General features: G+C 33.9%; 1 protein-coding gene across 2 annotated transcripts; it reads right to left on the bottom strand.

The window, feature by feature from the left end:
- Window positions 1–740: 740 nt before the first annotated feature.
- On the bottom strand, window positions 741–9920 carry LOC123880744 (probable cytochrome P450 303a1). Of its 2 annotated transcripts, none has more exons than XM_045929044.1 (4): window positions 9736–9920; window positions 2291–3351; window positions 2092–2209; window positions 741–1169 (listed from the first exon to the last, which is right to left on the bottom strand). In XM_045929044.1, the coding sequence occupies exons 2-4, from the start codon at window positions 3349–3351 to the stop codon at window positions 849–851; spliced, it is 1500 nt and encodes a 499-aa protein (XP_045785000.1). In that variant the 5' UTR covers window positions 9736–9920; the 3' UTR covers window positions 741–848. The 2 variants fall into 2 exon arrangements, with proteins under 2 accessions (XP_045785000.1, XP_045784999.1); XM_045929043.1 differs by lacking the exon at window positions 9736–9920 and adding an exon at window positions 3575–3674.
- Between the last annotated feature and the right edge of the window lie 6508 nt (window positions 9921–16428).

The raw sequence follows: 16428 nt of genomic DNA, 5'->3' as shown, positions 1-16428 counted from the left end.
AGAGTGCCTCACCAAACTAATTTTACCCTCACACCTGGGTACCGTTAATTATACTTTGTTGTAAAACAAAATTCATAAGGACATGGTCCTATAAGGCATATTTTTTTAAATTACAGAACCAATTCAGACTCACATACCTACTCCTAGAGTCGAAGCCAATCGAAGCGACAATCCAAATTTTACATTTTTTGAAATTGGATTACAAGTGTGCCAAGTGGTGATGCAGTCGGGCTAGCTTGGAAGGGTTTTATCAGTTTCTACACGGTATAGTACAGGAACGCTGAATCGCTCAGCGGTACAGTTTCGCCGGTAGGGTGCTAACTAACCACAACCGTAGCCCTCACCAGATCAGACCAGTGACAATTCTAGAAATTATAAATTCCGAAACTGTCCGTGCCGGGAATCGATCTCGGGACCTCCCGCTTATAACCACAGCGCTCACTACTGCGCCAGGGAGATCGTCAAAAAAGTATGTTGATTTTTATCTATTTCTAGAGAGCGAAATGAAAACACCTCTTTTTCTCGGTATAGGTTAATTACGTTTTGGAAATATATATTTCTATGTAAAATTTTATATCAACATTGACGTTTTGATTCCATCTATGAATAGCAATGTATCAATGAAGTAGTAGGTATTTTTCGGTAAAATCAAATAAAAACAGGGTATGAAGTCAGGATAGTACATAATGACTAGGGCAATAATTATGAGATTAAATAATGGTAGAAGGAAAACCACTCTCTGAACTAATGTCTCCTTTACTAATTTTGTATGTAAGTAAATAAATCATATTTAAGACTCACGAATACCTAAATATATTTCTAAAATCACATATTGTATTTCTAAAGCATTACATTCTTGTTACCACCAAAGCGTTAAAAGGAGCTGCCGATGCAGTAGCTCCATCGACATGGTCAAGAGATGGCGGAGACTCCCCTGGACAGGGCAAGAACGTGAATCTCTGAAGCATGGTTGTTATGAACATAAACATATTACATTTAGCTAATACGTCTCCCATACATCTATGCTTGGATATCCCGAAGGGAAAAAAGTTGTCTGGCAAACTGATCTTCCCGTCCACAATAAACCTCTCCGGTTTGAATCCATAGGGCTCCGGGAAAAGTTCCGGATCCATTAGGATATTTGGGAAATTGCTGACCACCATCGTGTCCTGAAAATAAAGGATATTAAGTAGATGAGTATTTATGAAGTGAAGTTTATTTCTCTTCCGAGCCACAAACACATTAAAACAATTTCATCTAATTCAATTTTAATACAAAAAGGTAATTCTGAGAAGGAAAGTGAGAAAAGTTATCGAAGAAACTACAAATGACGCAAAAATCAATTTTTACATGGAATGTTGCGAGAAAGGTAAAGTTATTGACATGCTCAATATTAAAATTTACGTCTACAAACTATGAATAATGGATAAAATAGTTTTTGAAATGAAATTCCTTATCGCACTACACGCTTGACCGTGTTGGAAACCGATTAAGGTGCCTACGCACTCGAACTGAACTGCAGCTGAACTGCGCGTGTCGCGGCAGCGCCCCTCACGATATTCTCTCCAGCCGCGACGCGCAGTTCAGTTGCAGTTCAATTCAAGTGCGTGGGCTCCTTTAACCAACAAGCCTTGTTGATTGCTTTGAGACCGGGAGACAAAATGAAAGAACCGTTGTTACCATCACCATCACCGGTCACCACGTTGTGGAGTCAAATAAGAAAAAAAAAACTATTTTTAATAAAAACTGGCAGGGATATTTAGATAAAATCTAAAATATTAGTCTGTTTTCCTCATGGAATTCCTTATTATATAACATGAAGCAACATTAAAAAAAGTTATATAAAACTTTTCACTTTTTAATTTCTGTATTAGCTAAAGATATGGGTTTTGAAAATCCAGTGGGAACCCTTTAATTTTTCCAGAGTAAAAAGTAGGCTATGTCACTCGTCTTTAACTATGTATATCCATGCAAAAAATCACGCCCATCCGTTACTCTGTTGCGGCGTGATTGAAGGCCGAACCAACAAACAAACACACTTTCGCATTTAAAATATATGTATTGATAAGCATGAATATGTATTTTACTTACTTTGGGTATATTATATCCAGCCAAAGTAGTGTTTCGTAAAGCTCTATGTGGCACTCCAAAAGTTCTACCCATAAAATGACGGATACTTTCATGTAAAATTGCTTCATTGTATGGCATGCTGTAAGAAATATATAAAGATAATAACAATAATAGGATTTATTACCTAATAAATATAAGATTAAAATCTTTAATAACTTACTTAGGACGATCATCAAGGCAAGGCATTCGATTTTTACCAACGACTCTATCTATTTCTTCCTGAGCTTTTTTCTGAACTTCTGGTTCCCTTACCAGGTAACTGAAACAGAAACTCATACTCTTATTTGTAGTCTCCGTCCCAGCCATGAACATGTCCATACAAATGGCCACAAGCTGTCCTTCAGAATACGTGTTCACTTCTCCGTGTTCATTTAAGGCCCTTATGTAAACATCCATAAAATCTCTATCTTCATTTTTTGGGTTAAATTGTAATTTGTGTTTTGTAATTTCATCGCGCAAAAATTTCCAAATTCTTTTATGTGTTCTGACGAAGTCTGTGTAGCCCGAAGATTTTGGTGCTATTAGGCTTAAAATCGGGAAATGGCTAAACACACATCCAACCATATCGATCGCGGCAAATAACTCAAATAAAATATTCTGCAATAATATCATGTCTGGTTCGCTTGGCCTGTAGCGAATACCAGCCATCATTGTCCATAGCGTGTTAAGAATATAAGTGTTAAAAAAGCTGTGCATATTTTGAATTACTGCACTATTGTTATTTTGCATTATTTCTAGTACATCGTTTATCATGTGACCAGCTTCAGAAAATGCAATCTCACTCATGCCTCTTCTTCCAAAACCAAATTCTCTTAAATGTTTGATTAGAAATCTTCTCTGTTCTTTCCATAGTTCTCCGTCGGTGAGAAGAATTCCTCTTCTTTTGCCCCAAGTTCTAGTTTGATAAAAAATTCCTTTTGGTCTTCCGTCAATATCTTCGTTATAAAGCATTTCTTTATTTGCTTCTACACTATTAACCATAATAATACGGTCTTTTCCTATTTTGAGACCAATTACGGGCGCTCCTGCACAGTAAATACTTATCAATTCTTTAACACTTTTATAAAGATATCCAGTCTTTTCTCGCATTTTATTTACTTCTATGGCACTTCCTACAATTGGTAACCATTTTGGTCCAGGAGGAAATTTCTTGGGTTTGACAGTGTCTAAATAAAGGAGAAGGGCAATAATTGACACGATCACGAGGACTGCTAACCACATCTGAAAAACACAAAATGAATCATTAGGTTGGTTTTCTCGGATTCATCAGTGAGCAAATAATTCACACAGCCAATAGAGCCGCCACGTCAACTGGAATAATGTGTACAAAACAAAATAGATACTTGAATGCATTAGTTGGTATTTATAATATTATATACTCAGAAAAATAAAGGTGGCATTTTTAAAAATATAAAGTTAGAATATATTAGCTAAGTATATGTACATTTGTTGATCAAGTTCAAAAGGCAATTTAGTGCCAAATTACATAAAGAAATATTCGTATCGATGCAAGCTCAATTCTGCGAATGAGCCGTAAGTGGCTGATCGGCACAGTTTAACTAAGAATAAATATTATAATGCGTTGGTTTCAAATAATAAAAAAATAATTTAATCCTAATAATTTTTAGGGTTCCGTACCTCAAAATAAAAAACGGAACCCTGATAGGATTATTTTGTCTGTCTGTCTATCGGTTTGTCCGTCAGTCTGTCTGTCTATCGGTCTGTCTGTCCACCTGTCCGTCTGTCGTGTCTGTTAAGAAAACCTATAATCATGAAATTCGGCAGGTAAGTAGGTCTCATAACACAAATAAAGGAAAAATCCGAAAATCGTGAGTTTGTGGTTACATCACAAAAAAAAATTGAAATGTGTTTCAATTTTCAAAGTAAGATAACTATACTAAGTGGGGTATCATAATTGAAAGGGCTTTACTTGTATATTCTAAACTGATTTTTGTTTATTTCATGCATAATTTTTCGTGTAAATGTTGGAAAAATACCCGAATAAGGAATCCTCGGTGCGCGAGTCTGACTCGCACTTGGCCGGTTATTTTTTCCTATGAAATCATTTTTTTTCCAAGACTTGAACTAATTTTGAATAATATTATTATTTTTACATGCGGAATGGTACACTTGATAAAGAAAACCACTTAATATAGAAAATAATTTTCAAAGTCGACTATCGATCGATTTTTCGACCAGTGTAATCAAATAATATAATTCGTTTCGTTTAAAAGCAGGCGGAAAACGAAAGTTAGTAAACGGGCTATCGCTCAGAAGAGCACAGAACCGCCAGACCTCATATATAAGTATATTATATAGAATAGAATAGAATACATTTTTATTTAAATAAACTTGTACATACAAGTGCTTTTGAATCGTCAAAATAATCTACCATTGGTTCGGAATGCCGTTCCTACCGAGAAGAACCAGCAAGAGTATGTCACGCAAACAAGCGTACAAAACTTCACTATTTAGAATGCAAAATACAAATGCATAATAAGCTTTGCCTATCTAGCGTTTTATAATAATATGTTTGCTGATAATAGAGTCCGTCAAGCATCAGCTGGTTTGCGCAAGGAGACACCTCTAGTCCGAAGCCGGCCGATTATATAAAGAATATGAGTTTAGTATTGTATAACACAAGAATTGCACATTATCGCGTTTGGAACTAGTTTTCCTATGAAAGCCGGTAGCGTCGTGTATTTGTGGTTATAAAAATGGAATATTGTTTTTGGTGAACGACTTTTAATTCCTTAGAAGAATGATATTATTAGGTATACCATAGATTCATATGGTATTTTCATATTCCATGACGTATAAAATCAATCAGAGTGAGTTCCTGTAGTTGAGTTCATGTATGATACCGGAAACGTAAGTCGGGCACAACCCCAAATAAACTCGATCTGTTATCATTATAAACATCTACATAAAGAAAAACTGGATGTTTGAGATCTTCAGCACTGAAAAAAAAAATCCCTTATTAATTTATTGTATATGGTTTTATGTTGTTCAATAGTTAAAGTAGGTATATTATAATATTATATGTTTTAAAGATGATCTGCAATTTTTGTTTAGTTTAGTTGGCATCTTTTCGTAATACTTACTAATAAGAAAATACTGACCGTAGTATAAATATTATATATGAATTAAGTAAATACTCCTTTTTACCAAGGTCATGTTGACCTTGGTAAAAAGGAGTATTTACTTAATTTAACACTGATAAATATATACAAAGGTCCTTTGTAATAAAATATAAAATATGATCGACGAAGATAATAAAATATGCCATAATTTTTTGTGTAGGTACTTAGCTTGCGCAATTTCTAGAAAATCATTTATCTATACATCATACAAAAAAACTTGTAAGATCGACTGATTGATCTATCAACGCGCTGTGCTACTGACTAAGCTACTGGACCAGGAGCTAGAAACTTGCGGCAGTTTGCGTCTTTTATGATGGAGGCACTAACTAAAAAACTGGCCAAGTGCGAGTCAGACTCGCGCACTGAGGGTTCCGTACTCGGGTATTTTTTCCAATATTTTGCACGATAAATCTAAAACTATTATGCATAAAAATAAATAAAAATCTGTTTTAGTATGTACAGGTAAAGCCCTTTCATATGATACCCCACTTGGTATAGTTATCTTACTTTGAAAATTGAAACACATTTTAATTTTTTATAAATGATGTAACCACTAATTCGCGGTTTTCAGATTTACCTATTCCTGTACTAGTGCTATAAGATCTACCTACCTGCCAAATTTCATAATTCTAGGTCAACGGGAACTACCCTATAGGTTTCTTGACAGACAGGCAGACAACAAAGTGTTCCGTTCTAAGGGTTCCGTTTTTCCTTTTGAGGTACGGAACCCTAAAAAAGGATTTTTGAAAATTCGAAAAGTTCGCAATTTTTCAAGCTTGTTATCGATTGAAATTGGTATTTATGCTGTCAGTTAAAAATAAAAAATACCTGTTCCATGATTTTTCAAAATTAGGATGAAAGTTTGTGTATCATCCATGAAAATTAATATTATTTGAGCTTTCAGTCAAAAAGGAAATGAAATTAAGTGTTTCAGGATTTTTGGAAATTCCATCAGTTCACCGATTCAAAAATTGCACCCGGGGAATTGCAATTGAAGCCTGGGCAGTATGTATTAACGCGCTACATTGAAACGACGTGAATTGTGTAGGTACCTAATATTCTGTTACAATAGATTTATGGTTATTAATAAATTACCTTTTCGCACGTTTTTACACGTTTGCCTCCTACGAAATTATATTAATATAAAGTTAAATATAAAAGGTAAAAAAAAAAGATTCCGACGAATTGAGAAACTCCTCCTTTTTTGAAGTCGGTTAAAAATATGTTCTCGGAATATAGGTAACTTGCTTACTTCACAAATTAGGTATATTAAAAAATAGTTAACGTGCCAACAACCTATATCTCCAATCTTATATATACAAATCAATGTTTGTATGTTTGTGTTCTATAGGCGGCTAAACCGCTGATCCGATTTTTATGAAACTTTGGTAGGGTGTTCTGAGGGCGCCCGAGATGGTTCCTGCATCAAAAAAACTAAGTATATATATGTATATGAATAAAAAAAATCATGTTTGTTTACGGCATTGCAATGCATGCCAGGTACAGCTAGTAATGTTATATTTTAAAATGTTCTGTGATATTTCATTATTTGTAGCATAATAAGTGTACAGTTTGTTACAAAGTAGGCATACAATCATATCAGAACTACATTGACTGTGTGTTGAACTTTGTATCCCATCGGTGCCTATTAGAATTGCAGATCCGAAATTAGTCTTTAGTCTTGGGATAGTAAAACTGTTTGGTGTCCAAGATATTATAAGAATTGAAAGTTTTTTAAGCGGGGAAATCTTAAAATACTGGACGTTCTGGGAGTTATTTAGATTTTTACTACTAGATCCACTTAGTGGCCTCCTGCAACATACATCGGGAGACTCAGAGATTTCTTATACCTTTTAATGAACACATTGGTCAATTGGCGCCCCTATTGCAATTTAATACTTACTAAATTCTAAGTTATATAATATGTATATCAACAAGCATTCTTTAATTTTTGTCTGTATAATCCATTTAAATAGCTGAACTCCTTTGGACGGGGTTTTCGCAAGTGTATGACTGTACAAGCAAGCTGTTTTTAATACCGTGAAAACAAAGGATTTTAATATTCAAAATCCACGGCGATGTCGTGGACAAAGTGTGTAAAAAATATGTTATATGACTGTAATACTTGTACTTACAATAAATATTAAAATTCGTATAATGTAACAACATGGATTCGAGTGTTACCTACATGCATCGGTGAGGGACCTAGCCTTCAATTTCATCGCCTAATATCATACCATTAACATGATATTGGTGATAGGTATTAATTGGTTAAGTAATGAATTGTTAGCAGGTTAATGACAAAGATTAATTCAATGGTTTTTAATTTTATACTGATCATAATATTGTCATAGTTATATTCTTTTAGCAGAGTTTAAAACTGCAAAAGGGGTGATTATCTCGTAAACAGTAGATTTTTTTCTTAAACTGTTCAAGAAGGAAGGAGTATGTCAAATCAATTTCACTCTCACTTTTCATGTTCACGATAGGAAATCTACCCTGAAATTTATACTTTTTAAATCTTAATATACCTACGTAGGTACGTTTTTATATCTGTGCGATAGACGTATTGTACGAAACTTAAGGGTTTCGTGTTTAACAACATAACCCTAAAAAGAAACTTGGGTACATAGAGATATACAGAGATTTTCAAGATTTATCTTATTTTATCTTTTATCTTTTTCTGGATCTCGATTTAACGTAAGTACCAATGGATAGGAAACATAATGCATATCAAACCAAGTCTACAAAAATTTGTTCATCTTTATTTTATTTCTAACTCTACTGGCTGTTTATTTTAAAAGGAGACAACAATCGACCACATAGAAAGACAATCCATAAAGTTATTAAACATACCCTAGCAATATATACCTACTTACCTGAAATAGAAAAATTCACGAATGTTGTCTAAGTATTACAAGGTTATTGTATAATGATTATTATTTTAAAAACCGACCATCTTCACTAGATACATAATATTATTCTATAAGTTGGGTTACTAGGTCAGTTACGTCAATGTTGTTCAAATAACAAAATAATTTATAGTTATCAATTTCTAAAAGTATTCCATATTATCCTGCTCCTAAAAATGTAAATTATTTGGAATTGCCTGAATTCTACAAGCAAGAGCATTGACTTGTAGTATAACACTTTCAATATGAAACGGTGCGCGTAATTATCGCTGCATTACGTACCTAACTACATAAAAATCAATAATAATTAGCAACTTCCATAATAATTTTGAATATGATTTTATTTACATTATCAACTTAAAATTGTAGCTAAATGTACCTAAAAAAGGTACGATACACTCCAAATATTAAGTGGGACGAAATCATTACAGAAATTATATAATTACTAGCAACCCGCCCCGGATTCGCACGGATAGCTTATCAAAGTTTTTGTAGACATTTTTTTTGAAAAAAATATAGCCAATGTTACTCAGGAATAATGTAGCTTTCTACTAGTGAAAGATTTTTCAAAATCGGTTTAGTAGTTTCAGAGATTACCCCCTACAAACAAACTTACAAATTTTACCTCTTTATAATATTAGTATAGACTAGATGATGCCCGTGACTCCATCCACGTGAAATTAGGTTTTTTTAAAATCCCGTGGGAATTCTTTGATTTTCGAAACAATATGGAGCCTATTTCCATCTCCGGGATGCGAGCTATCTTCGTACGAAATTTCGTCAAAATCGGTTAAACTGATGGGCCGTGAAAAGTTAGCTATCAAACAGTTTTATTAGGCGCTAGATGATGCCCACGACTTCGTCTACGTGGATTAAGGTTTTACTTGTAAATTTGCTTTTCTAAGATAAAAGAACTATTTCCGGGACGCAAGCTACCTCTGGACCAAAATTATCAATCGGTTAAACTATTGGACCATGAAAAGCTAGAAGACGACACATAGTATGACTTTTAGTTAACATTAATATTAGTTTTTTAGTTAAACTAAAACAGTTACATAATATCTGCTTCAAATGTCGCACAGTTATGTAAAGTGACCATATCTAATAGGTATACCGGGTTATTATGAAACTACTTTTGAATGTTTAGGGCTAGTTCAGACCCCGCGAACACCGTAAATCTTATCGCTCATACCACATTATGCAGTAACATGATGCTCCAGTTTATTTAAGAATTATTTTAATGAATTCGCTAGGTACATAAATATAATATGTTCTTGTGGCTGGTTAAATATCAAACACAAAAAATAGAACATTTACATAATAATATTTTTAATAATGAAAACAATAACATTAAATTTCGCTAAGCAGCTTAATAATATTTACTTCTCTGTATACTTATTCAATATAATTCTCAACAAGATGTATTTTTATCAAAATTGTGTGAAAATATAATTTTAATCTATTAGCTGAAATTTCATGTATAAAATAGGTACAATATGTTTTTTTATAAAAGCTTCCGAAATGAAAAAAAAAATATCTTTAAAGTTTACCTTAAATGAGTGTAAGAAAGGTCCAAACTTTCACCCAAACGTTCGGCGAAAGTGTGATTCAGCAGCATGTAGTAAATATAGCTACTGCAGCAACAGGCTGTAGGATTTAATAAATATTATTTCGGATGTCTTCACGGCCTTTCCTTCTCGCGATGAAGTCAAACTTGTACTGGGCCTGTTTGTTGTGGTCGATGAGGCAACGGAATGTCAGGTGGGGAAAATGAAAGAGGGATCGCAAAACACGATCGCGAATTCAGCCATCCACTTCTTGACTAAATATTATAATAATGTTATGAAAACCACAGAAGCGTGAAGACCTAACTTTAAAGAAACCCAAAAGCCAAGAAAATTAACGACAGGAAAAAAGATTAGTCTCTTCAAATGGATTCATGTTTTCCAAAGAAAGATTCGAATTCAATTCAAATTATTTTTATTCAATTAAACTTTTACAAGAATGATTGTCAATTACCTATTGTGTTTGTAATAAAATGTGCACTTTGAATTTTTACATTCCAGTACGTTTAAGTATCTACAAGGTTTTGTCATATTTTTTATATATGCTCTTAATCGCAAATATTTAACTATCAATGGCTCATATTTGAGTTAAGGCATTCAGGGAAATCCATAGGTAATAATAATTTAACGAATCCAAAATATATTATGTCTGTTTGATCTTTCTGCATGTTAGGTACCTACTTATTTAGGATTTCACCCGATTTCAACGAATTAGACCGAGAAATATTTCTTACTAGATATATAAAGAAACCGAAATTCGCGGGCAAAAGCTTTATAAGATATACCTATTTATTTTTAAAGGAGTAAAACAAACACTCTAATTTTACTGTCATCATATTATTACTCTTTTCAACATAATATTATATACGAGCAAAAGTGCACATGTAGGATATTGCTCTACATATATATAATATTACATTGCAAAACAGGGCCAGTATAAGTGCAAACAGGCAAAGCGGAGTAGAGCTGAGTCTTTGTGGTAACATCTCAAACTTAGTTTTATGTATTCTGGCATTCATAAAGGTCTTGGTATTATAAGTCGCAATTGATATTATTCAAAAACAAACACGGTGGATGCGCGCCGGTGTTTGCTGCGCGCAGTAACATGATGCTTACGTCACGTGAAATTCCAAGAGGATCTGCAATGTTTCCACAACACCCAGTAAGCATATATGGACCGACCACCGATTATCATATTATAATTCATTGTCCACACCCTACACAGCAAATTGATTGTTATGTCAAAAAGTGTAAATTAAAAATTTATAACATCCCGACAAGTCAAGGTTACAGTAACTAGAAAAGAGCTGATAACTTTTAAATGGCTGAACCGATTTTTTTGGATTATATCCAAAAATACTTTCGATCAAGCCACCTTTCAAACAAAAAAAACTAACTTAAAATCGGTTCATTAGTTTAGGAGCTACGATGCCACAGACAGATAAACAGATACACTAGTTAAACTTATAACACCTCTCTTTTAGGGTCGGGGGTTAATAAAATGTCGACCAACATAAGTTTGGTTAAGGTTGGGACAGAATCGCATTTCCAACTCAGTGCTCCAATCGTCAGCCTCTTATATCTGTGGTACTGTGGCAGCATACTAGGTACTCCAGTAAAACGCCACTCACATTTATGTTACATTTATGGTCACAGGATATTTACAATAAGTATAATGTATTCACGTCAATGGTTCGACCAGACAAGTTATATATCGCCTTGTTCTAGTACGGAACGTAATTAGACTTCAGTGGTCGATGAAGGTCTCGGGGAGAATGAGACTCTCGGAGCTCTACGAGACCTGCAGGATTTTCGACTCGTTCCAAATTTGATTTGCTTGTTCCAACTGGCAGCTGTGTAGAAGTTTTCTTAATAGTGGTCTGCCAGCCAGCAAACGTTATCGGCGAGTAGAGGTTGCATGCCTCTACAGTACCCACTGCTGGCCACCGAAAAATGGCGGCATACTATCCATACTAATATTATAAATGCGAAAATGTGTCTGTCTGTCTGTCTATCTGTCTGTCTGTCTGTCTGTCTGTCTGTCTGTCTGTCTGCTACGCTTTCACTGCTCAACCGCTGAACCGATTTTAATGAAATTTTGTACAGACTTAGGATACATTCCGGGGAAGGACATAGGCTACTTTTTATCCCGGAAAAACAAGTAGTTCCCGCGGAATTCCTAAATACTCATCTGCTTGATCGATTTGTATGAAATTTGCTACCGAAGTAGCTTGCTGTAATTGACAAAGGCAACTTTTTATCCCGGAAAACCAAACAGTTCCCACGGGATCTTTAAAAACCTAAATCTACGCGGACGAAGTCGCGGGCATCCGCTAGTTTTACATAAAGAACTAGCTAGACTTACATAAATGGCTCTAGCCGGTATTGGGCAGCAGCGACATTGATGCTACAAAACTATAATAAGTAATAATTATATTGAACTAAGAGCCCGCGAGGGTCAGATCTTCATAATTTTATAATGGCTGAAAGTTTCTTTTTGTATCGTCACCAACACAGAGAGGAATGATTAGCGTCTATGAAGTTCAAATCATGGTGCCTTAGAATTGATTTTTTTATATTTTCTTCGGAATAGTATCCCCTCCCCCCCCCCTATACGTCTGTCGTGTATATCAAGAAAACCTATAGGGTACTTCCCGTTGACCTAGAGTCATGAAATTTGGCGGGTTGGTAGGTCTTAAAGCACATGTAAAGGAAAACATCCGTAAACCGTGAATTTGTGGTTACATCACAAAAAAAAATTAAAATGTGATCATGAACAAAATTTTTGTAAGACAACTATATAGTCACCAAGTGGGATATCATACTTATTATGAAAGGGCATATATGATATGAAATCTCTTTATTTTTGTTATTATTCGTATATCGTATATTTTATCACCCTAGAAGTAGGTTATGACCGATTATAACCTATAAAGGCATGCCAATAAAACCTATTATCGGGTTTACGTAAGACCCATTTATTATATATTCTTTGTAGTTATACATTTTCTTTCTCTAACTACGATATTTAAAACCTACCTAGCGTAAATATCTTAGCGATGCAAATGCGGACATGGTTTTTTAAAGTCATAATTTCCTAGCAAACTATAATATTTGGGCTACCCACTTGATTGAATTTTGGTGCCTGATTTGGTGTTGTTCTCCACCCGTACAAAGTTCAATATTTCTGTGTTTTCATAAAATATTTATAAAATGTCACTATACCGACTATATCGTATTTAGATAGTAAAACAATAACAGTATCACTAAAGTTCAGACGAATAGGCTTTCCTTGTTTGCTAAAATATAGTAATATTTTTTACTAGCACTTGGCTGCAATCAAATCTGCTAGTAAGTGACGAAGCTGTCTGATAGTATTTTAAGTATTAATCATATCTATACTAATATTAGGAAACCTTTGTATTTTTGTATTTTTGTATGTTTGTATTGAATAGGCTTTGATATTGAAACTACTGGACCGATTTCAAAATTTCTTTTACCATTACTTAGAGGGATTCTTCCGAATCCGTATAGGCTATATTTTATCCCGGAAAATAGCAAAAATAAATGTCCACCCGTGCGAAGCCGGGGCGGGTTGCTAGTAATTAATATTTTAGTATAAATCAATCTTAATTTGTTATGTATGTGTTATTTTTGTAATTTTATTATATTGTGTTGTTAATTTCATTTGTTTTGTTTTAGTTTTAGCCTAGGGAGATTAAGAGGAAAACCATCTCGAATGACTTAGACGATTTCACCTTCAAACTAGCAATTTTGACATGTCATGACCCTCTATTGACAATTAAACAAGCAGACATTTCAATCTGCGAAATTTACGCGGACTTTTAGTATTTTGACGTAGGAGGGTAAAAGATCCAGTACATGAACGAATAAGGATTACCCTGACTTTCACCTAAAATTAAGATATATGAGAATTGTTCTATATATAATTTTTATTTTTTGTGTATCTGTACACAGTATATCAAAAAATCAAATAAAATGCGTGGTATTAATTATTATAAATTATTTTATTTAACAAAAGGATAAATTGCCAGTAAATGAACTGGGAATTTCAGTGAATGAACGAACTCTATCTAGTGCATAAACTCTCGATTCTATTAATAAATTCTTAAGTATATTTTCGGCTTGAAATTTAAAAAAAATTGTCAGATTTTCAGTTTTTGACTTATTGTATATTTTTTTCTACATTTTGCGCGATAAATCAAAAACTCTTTTACATAATAATAATAAATAAAACCTGTTTTAGAATGTATAATAGAGCCCTTTCATATGATATTATCCCCTTTGGTATAGTTATCTTAGTTTGAAAGTCACCTAAATTTTCTGGAAAACAGTCCAAATGACTACAGAGAAAATGAAACTTAACGCCCTTGTTGCATCCAAGTCGCTGGAAGTGCAACATCAGCTACTGAATGTGTTAAGAGTAGTGAGAATAATATACCGTAACACAAGTGTCTGATGTTATCAGATTTGTTCCTTTGAGCCGAGAAGCCACATGTTCTGATGCTTTTTAGACAATCTAAGATCTCTCATTAAGTGATCCAAATAATTTTGATTGAATGGTCTAAGTTGAGATGTAAAAAAGTCACTACATCGTCACTACCTTCTGAAAGTTCTTGAAATGGTAGATTAGAGGTACTGGGTTGGGGCTGAGGTACAGATTTATCACCAGAAGTCAGAATCGTTCAAATTGCAGACTGCAAGTTACAATAGAGCCGCTTGGAACAATTTTTTTGCTGTTTCTTCTGGTAATATTCACAACGCAGAAATAATAATCATCATGGTGTTTAGATGGTTCGCGCCAAATAATAATTTTTTTTTTTAGTAAAAGTAGTTAACTATTCTTATTTGCTCATAAACGCAACGAGGAAATACAGCTTCCACATATAAAAATTGGAGTCCAGGCCTTGCTGTTAGCTGCTAATGGGTTCTCAAAGTGGCCCGAGTATGCTTGTTTTACTGGGCACAAAAGGAAAGAATGAAAGGAGCTTACCCAGTACATCTTAAAAGATCCGTTATAGATACATGCATCCTGCCATGCCTTACCTATGCCAGCCAAACATGGGTCCAGACAAAGAATATAAAAAGAAATAGTAACTTGCTAAAGGGCGATGGCAAGTTGCATAAATTAAGCAAAAAATATTCAAAGTGAGAATTTAAGACATAAGAAAAAAGACAAAGCCTACAGACACCTTGAGACATGCCCTAAAACTGAAATGCAAATGGTCATATTGTATCGATTTTTACAGATGAAAGAAGGACAGGTAGGTAGACCGAAGACGCGTTGGTCTAATGCTATTGTGCAAATCGCGAGAGAAAATTAGCTTGATAGTACCAAAGACAGAGAGAAATGGGGATACCCAAGAGGGATCCATATCCAAGAAAGAAGAATACCAGAATAAATATAAAAAAAATTCAAAAGAAAAATAAAACCGATTTCAAAATCACAAACACTAAAAAGTAAAAAATAATTTAAGTTATTGTGGTTTTTGAAGTCGGTTTTATTTTTCTTTTGAAAATTTTTTATTTCAAAATTTTTAGTGGCCCCACTGTACTATAATAATATGCCATGCCCAGCTAAAACCCTACTGTTTACTAAGCAATTACACTGATCGCGAGCAATTTGCTCTTATCCATTGAGGAGTTCTGTTCTCCATCTCAGAAGATATTCATCAGAACTTCATCAAATTTATATGGGACCACCTGCAAAGTATACCTAGCTTTTCAAAAAAAAATAATTTCCAAATCGGTCCAGGCGTCTTTGAGCAATCGGTGAACATACATTTAAAAAAAATTGAATTTGCTCTTATCCATTGAGGAGTTCTGTTCTCCATCTTCAAAGATATTCAACAGATCTTTACCAAATTTATATGGGACCACTTGCAAAGTATACCCTATCAAACAAAAAAAAATCCAAATCAGTCCAGGCGTCTTTGAGTAATCGGGGAACATACATAAAAAAAAAGATACCGACGAATTCAGAACCTCTTCCTTTTTTTAAAGTCGGTTAAAAATATACTAAGATTTACTAACATGGTGTTATACCACAGAGTAGCAAACAGAGGCAAAGCTTCTAAGAAGCGAGCAAATTTTATAACTATTTTGGTAGGGTTGGCACTGGAGGATACAATTTAATTAACAATAGTTATTTGTTCAACAAGATGGTAAAGTTTGTTTTTGTTGTGTTTGCTTAGTTTAAATATCGATCTTTAAATATCGATCCATAGATCTAAATATCGATTTTGAACGAAATCAGTCAATTTAGAAAGAATTATAAATGGTGCCAACTTTTTTAAATTTTGGTAACAGTTTCTTATTTTGTGATCCCAGGGAGCTCTAAATATCGATTTTGAACGAAATCGGTCAATTAACAAAGCATTTCAAAATGGCGTCGACTTTTTTAAATTTTGGTAACAGTTTCTTATTTCGTGATCCCAGGGAGCTCTAAATATCGATTTTGAACGAAATCGGTCAATTAACAAAGAATTTCAAAATGGCGTCGACTTTTTTAAATTTTGGTAACAGTTTCTTATTTTGTGATCCCAGGGAGCTCTAAATATCGATTTTGAACGAAATCGGTCAATTAACAAAGAATTTCAAAATGGCGTCGACTTTTTAAATTTTGGTAACAGTTTCTTATTTTGTGATCCCAGGGAG

This window comes from Maniola jurtina, chromosome Z (assembly GCF_905333055.1).
Source record: "Maniola jurtina chromosome Z, ilManJurt1.1, whole genome shotgun sequence".
Taxonomy (NCBI): Eukaryota; Metazoa; Arthropoda; class Insecta; order Lepidoptera; family Nymphalidae; genus Maniola; species Maniola jurtina.
The sequence above is the reverse complement of the archived record's forward strand: the minus strand, read 5'-3'. Positions and strand labels throughout refer to the sequence as shown.